Raw genomic sequence first — 6,694 nt, 5'->3', positions numbered from 1 at the left:
CGGTCCAAGAGCGGTTGGACACTTTAACGAGCGTTTATATCGGCACGAAAAGATCGGTTTCGGGAGTACGCACCTGCCATTCACGTGATATCGTGCAGCTTCCACAGCACGCTGGCGAGGGCAACAGTCGCGAATCAGCCTACACTTTCTTTTTTTCAAATAAAATGATTGTTGGGCGAATTTTCGAAAAAGTCTTTATTTTTTAAATTTTCAAAACATTTTCAAAACAACGCCTCCTAATCCTATAAAAAATTTATTTTATCTCTTCTTATAAAAAAAATCATTTTACACCTTTTATTGGACTTATCATCGCTCATAATCCTCGCGCCGCTTGTAACCCTCATGCAAGAGTTATAACTGCTAGCCTCCATCGTATGTAAGGCTATTTCTTCTATCGCATATTTAATTATTTTTTATTGACTTTAAACAAATATCATAGATTACTATATTTTGATGAGAAATATTTTTTAAAAAATTTTAAAAAAAATCTATAACCAACCTTTTTTTACTATCTATAATTTCATTCTAAGAATTTTTAATATTTTAAAGATATTTATTTAAAAATAAGTATAAATATTTTACTCTTAATATTTTAAAGATGATTGTCCGATAGATAAAATAATATATTATAAAAATGAGGATATAATTAATAATTAAAGGGTTTATTTAGTAAAATTATAATTTATTATTTTTTGAGGTGATCGAAGATAATAAAAAAAATATCAATAGCAAAAAGGATCGTTTAAATTCTAATTAAAGTGTCATGCCCATGACATCAAGATGATGTTCAACTACATCCACATGTGTCCGAGATGAGACAACAATGATAATAAATTAATTCTTAAAAATACTTATTTCACATCTTATATCATGTTCAATCATCTTTCTGAAAGCTCCATCGGATGATAATTTTCTCATAACTATAATAAACTCTAGATTTTTCCTGTTCTTATAAAAATGATGCTAAAATTGTTTTTTTTTCCTTCCATCGTCATCAAAAATTATTTCTAATTTTTAAATTTTCATTAAATAAATTTATTAATTTATGAGAGTGAAATACTCAACATTGTATACTGTGATTCTCCCACTGTATCCCTCGCACTTGTCACCTTATCATCTCTATCATAATTAGAGTGCTAATTTGACTCCAAATCAAATGTTCGATCAATCATGTGTTCTAACTTGCATAATGTCAAACGTAACACTCGACGGGTTAGAAAACATCATCTATTTCTCTCCTATTTATACAAATTAGAATAATTACTGAAAAAGATTGTTTCTCTCCTATTTATACAAATTAGGAGAAAATATTTCTCTCAAAAGATTTTTCTGAGAATAAAGAGATTTCCTCGTATAGTTTAAAAAATCTTATCTTCTATGATTGTTGTTGAAGAGCCCGAAGCATATCTCAGTTTTTTTATCATCTTAGAAGCACAACCTGTGAGCAGAGTTGAGATTCCTTTCTTGTAGAGGTTCTTCGAAGTTTTGAGAAATTGATGATGTAAATTTCCGTTTCCTTTTCTTGTCCTCTGTCGACATATGATCCTACAGCTGACTTTGTCCAAGCGAGATAGCTGCTGAACAGGAAGCAGCACTTCCAAAGAGGACACTGATGCGGGGGAGAAAAGGAAGAAGAGAAAAGGCTGAGTTAAAGAATGCAGATCAATTTTCCTGAGACAAAAGCGAAGAAGAAAATTATGGATGTAGCTCAGTTGGCAGAGTTGTGGAGAGAGTTAGCAGCTTCGGAGTCTGAAGAGGAGCCTAGCAGGAGAAAAAGAGAAAGCAGAGCAAGCAGCAGCTGTAACAGCAACCAAGAAAAAAAGACAAGAAGGGCAATTGATACTCTATGATCTGCTGCATGGTGCTCAGGAAAGGCTTTGCCATAGTTTCTGTAAGCTTAGAGAAACTACTCCATGATCTTTATCTAGGCATATTATGATCTCCAGAAAGGACAATAGCAAAACTTACTGTCCATGATTATTAAGTGACAATTAATGATCCAAGCCAATTAAACTAACCTTCTTTATCAGATGATTCATGGTGACACAAAGGAAGGTCAGGAGATTACCTTCTTCCTGGATCACAGAGCCCTGACAGGAGATTTGCCAGAGGAACAGATGCACAGATGATAAATTCCCCAGGTTTGCTCGCGGATCATCCCATATTATTTACTATGCGAAAACATGACAGGTCTCTGAGAGAGAATACAAAGTCGACACCAAAAGAAGAGAATCAAAAGACAAAGATAATCCCATTTCTTGAACTCGGCTGTCACACCTCTCTTGATCATTGTTGTTTCAGCACCAGCAGGGATACACGAGCACCACACGTCGACGGGGTCGCGAGCAGCAGACGTTCACCAGCGCCAAGGCAATGACAAGCACCATGATCAGGCCCAGGGCGTTGATGGCATCTTTTTCTGGCTCAATGAAGCAGACCTTCCCCATCTCTGCTCGAGATAAACCAGTAATACCAGGGTGCAAGAAGCTACCACGCAGCTCTTTAAACTATGAAAGTGAAGAAGAGCCTTCAGCAATCTTTGCCGCGAATCTTCTCTTCGACCAGTAACACCGCTCGTTGGAACATCACTGTCGTTCTTCCCTGTCCAATGTTCCAACGTCGTTCCGACTTTTGGCTTGTTTACTTCGAGAAGACCTCGACAGCAGCCACAAAGACTTGAGCATGTGGTCGATGTCTTATAGCAAGAGTGGTTGTGCGCCATTGAGATGAATGCGTGATCCATGAACGGGAATCTGACTCGGTGCACATCGCACTGTTTCTTCTGTGTGAGAAGTCTTAATTTATAGGGCGCTGAAAAGTCAGTAGTCCAAATCCATTCAAAGGCATGCGTCCATATGATCTTTCAAAAGATCGAGACTATTGCATTCAAAGGCATGCGTCAGTAGTCCAGTCCAACTCCTTTACCTTCACCTCAACTCCTCAAATCATTGTGCTGCTTTTAGGCGGAGAAGATACATCATGCGAAACATCCGCTGTGTATGACTCTACCAAATGGTGTGTGCAAGTGTACGTAACATAAGATGGATCATTCTCGTGACCTTCATCTATTATCTTGGGAGGTTGTTTCTGTGCTGTTACTAAATTTGCTTTGCACGTTATTTTACCGTTATTATTAAATATCTAATTTAATAATAATATAACTGTTCTCATTAAGATTCATAATTTATTATCATGATTTTTTTTATTTATTATGATTTAAATGATTTTATTTTTTTCTTTATACATGAAACTATTATTATTAAATTAAATATTTAATATCATTACAGTTCTTCATTATGATCCAAATATTATAAATTTGAATTAATTCTTGAACGTTATGAATTGGTGATGATAAATGTTCTTGATGGGTATATATATATATATATATATATATATATATATATATATATATATATATATATATATATATATATATATATATATATATATGAGGATTTTGGTCTATAGGCTCAATCATCTTTGAAGCGAAAGGGTTTCCTACATCATCTAAAGCAAGAGTTTTGAGTCAAAAAATGTTAAAGTTTAAGAAGAAACCTCTACAAAATTTGTTGACAACAATGGCGTACGTTATTTTGTTTCCGCATCGGTTTTTATTATGTTTCTATTATAATAATTTAAAAACACAAGTTGGTTTCAATGATTTTTAAACATAATTCATAGTATTTTAATCATATTGATTCTATCTTGGTTCAAATCATAATCCTTGTAATTATCCATGCATGGTAAATATAGTTAGGCTTGATGGCTTCTCCTTCCACTACTATTTTCTCTCTGCTATTAATCTTAAGCCTATCTTTTTAAATATTGATATATATTTTCTGATTTGATATCTAATAAAAGATAAAACTCTCTGCTTCTTCAACAATCGTTTGGCTCTTCCCTTGTTAAGGGTTGACAATTGATGTATGTGACAATTATTCCAAAGGCAATGGTATTATGTTGGGAATATGTGAGAAAAAGCTACCTGCCTTTTATAATACTTATTTAGAATCAATTGATTATTTATTATTTTAATATTTTATTTCAAGATCAATAAAATTCTTTAGCTTTTTTATTTGATAAAAAATTCAATATGACAAATTTCCAATATTATTAAAGAATATATCTTTTATGAATGATTGTATGAATAGTTAATCGATTGGCCACTCAAATTATGATAAAAAAATTTCTTAGTCTTTGGATGAATTCATATCTGAGTTTTTTTTATTTTAATTCACACTCATTAGTAAAGCTTTTTAATTCCCCTTTTGCAATAATAAATAAATAAAATAAAATAAAAAGTTCCTCAAGTATGTTTGATAGAGCAAATCTATTTCAAGTGATCCGTACTTAACATTTGATCGTTTTCCTCACATTACAAGAATGTCACAGCTCCAAAAGTTGTCTGAGATTAATGGGAGATACATACCTCGTATCCCCATCGACAATATACTTAGCAAAGAAAAGATTCGCAGCCTCGCTCGGATGATACGGATCCCAAAACACATACTCCGATCGATCATCACACATGGTGGAGGTCGGCCCACAAGGAATGATCCCCTGATACTGCCCTCCGTCGCCACAACAAGCGTAGCTTGTTGTTCTGAAGCCTGCATCCATGATTTGATGCCCCCACATGCAGTTCAGATACAGTAATTCTTGTCCTAAAGAGGATTAGCAGATCGAAATCTTACCGTGGGATCGATGGTTTGTGAGCAACTCCATCACCAAGTCATATACATTGGCGAGGACGAACTTGGCGCCGGGAAGGTTGTCATTGAGTTCTGTAAGCATGTCCCTCAGCTGCGAATTGTACTGCACCGCAAGCTGGTTTGGTAAGCCAACGCACTCCGCGTCCTTGACTTTGTTGATCGTCTTCTGGTAAGGAATGCATCCTATAGGCCCGACGTTGGCGACCACCACCTTTCGTGCGTCGAGGGAGTAGAGTCTCTGCCATGGAGCGACGTGAGGAGGACATGAAGTGTATACATGTGAGAGGGTCGATGAGCTCACCGTGAGTTGGCTGCGGAAGCTGATGATGAGGCTGTCGATGAAAGAGTCCGGTGTCTCGGTGGCTCTTTCTCCGGCGGAGACGACGGGTAGAAGGTAGTTGTTTAGGAAGTCATTGGATCCTATGGTGATCGAGAAGATGGATTTCTTCATCAAGAACTCTTTTGCTTCAGCCTTCCCCAGTAATCCGTCCAACTGTTGCCGGGTGATGTTGAAGTAGTCGAGTTGAACGTCCATTCCAAGCCTGTTAACCTGTGCCGGTCTTAGGTTAAGGATCAAACCCTGCATATATAATGCTACGTAATTAGGAGAGAACGTACAAAGATTTTTCCTGTTCCATTCAGAATCCCTCCTCCTCCAGAAGCATAGTTCACTCCGTTCAGTATGACTCTTCCTGTTGTGTTGGGGGCCAAAAATGGCTGTGCGTAGTTTTCTTGACCAAGTAATTCTCCTGCAACAAGTTCTGTGAGCTTCGAGAAACACAAAAGAAATATGTGCTCGTGATGTTGCTGAGATTTCATGAACAGAGTGATGATGTGATTTCGCTACTACTACTGTTCACTTGCTAATGAAGAACAGAGTCTCATTTCAAGAAGAGAGAAGGAGCTCACCGATGATGTCTGCAATGGTCCTGCCGTTGGTGTACCGGCCGGTGGGCTGTCCACCGGAGGCCGAGAAATCTATGCCGTTTGGTCGAATGTCGGCCTTCGACAGCGACGGCAGATAGTTGTTGTTGCCGGCATCCACAAGAGAGTCTCCGAACACAAAAGAGGCTTTCATTCCCTCATCACCTCCACAAACAGCTGCAATGGTGGTGCAAAGCACCACAACCACCGAGGCCAACTTCATAGCCATTGATGCCCTAAGCTTCTCCTCCCTCTCTCTCTCTCTCTCTCTCTCTCTCTCACACACACACACACACACATAGCTTGGGTTTTAAGAAGCATGAATTGGTTTGACACAATGGATCTTGCTTGGAAGGGGGGAGTAGCTGTTGTTGGTGTTGAGAGATGGTGGTTCATCCACACTTAACGCTTGAAGTACTTGTCGCATGGCTTGTGCCTGACACTTTGGGAAAGCAGCAAAGGTGTCAAAGAGTTTGAATGTGTTGACATCAGAAGTTACATCAAAGCTTTGGACTACTGGAGATTTAGGTATGAGTTAGGTGAAGGTACAAGTAATTATGTTGAAGAAGATAAGACAGTCCTCCAAATCATGTGAATGAGAGAGATGGAGGATTGATTTGCTGCTGCAGCAATCTTTTCTTACCTTACACCACCAACTAAACGATGTTGGGATTCAAATGTGCAGGTACAGCAGATGAGCCTCTCCAGTCATCGTGGGGGAAGAGTCAATTGGATGCCTTGCAAACCATGAAATCTAACAAGGCAAGTATGGGAGGTTTTCACAAAGTGATGGAGAAGCAATGAGAGACAATAGCTTATACTTATTTGCTGATGAATATTCTCTTTAATTAACTATAAGTTTTTTTTGGTATTTTTGGTTGACATTGGAATGACCTGATCAAGTGATAGATTGCTGATTAAAATTGTAATTATGTGCAATGTTTATATTTTGGTATAAGATATCCTACTGATTACATCTCTCCAAATACATGCACCAGCACAAGAGATGGGAGTAAAGACATTAAAGAGGTTCAAGTGAGATCCATCCCATAAGGTCA

General features: G+C 37.5%; 1 protein-coding gene across 1 annotated transcript; it reads right to left on the bottom strand.

Moving 5' to 3' along the window:
* Nucleotides 1-4,333: 4,333 nt before the first annotated feature.
* On the bottom strand, nucleotides 4,334-5,950 carry LOC135626599 (GDSL esterase/lipase At2g23540-like). The gene is made up of 5 exons (XM_065132026.1): nucleotides 5,622-5,950; nucleotides 5,331-5,461; nucleotides 5,014-5,262; nucleotides 4,695-4,950; nucleotides 4,334-4,610 (listed from the first exon to the last, which is right to left on the bottom strand). Exons 1-5 carry the CDS (start codon nucleotides 5,863-5,865, stop codon nucleotides 4,387-4,389), a joined length of 1,104 nt encoding a protein of 367 aa, XP_064988098.1. The 5' UTR covers nucleotides 5,866-5,950; the 3' UTR covers nucleotides 4,334-4,386.
* Nucleotides 5,951-6,694: the final 744 nt, after the last annotated feature.

Source organism: Musa acuminata, chromosome BXJ2-11 (assembly GCF_036884655.1).
Source record: "Musa acuminata AAA Group cultivar baxijiao chromosome BXJ2-11, Cavendish_Baxijiao_AAA, whole genome shotgun sequence".
Classification (NCBI taxonomy): domain Eukaryota; kingdom Viridiplantae; phylum Streptophyta; class Magnoliopsida; order Zingiberales; family Musaceae; genus Musa; species Musa acuminata.
The sequence above is the reverse complement of the archived record's forward strand: the minus strand, read 5'-3'. Positions and strand labels throughout refer to the sequence as shown.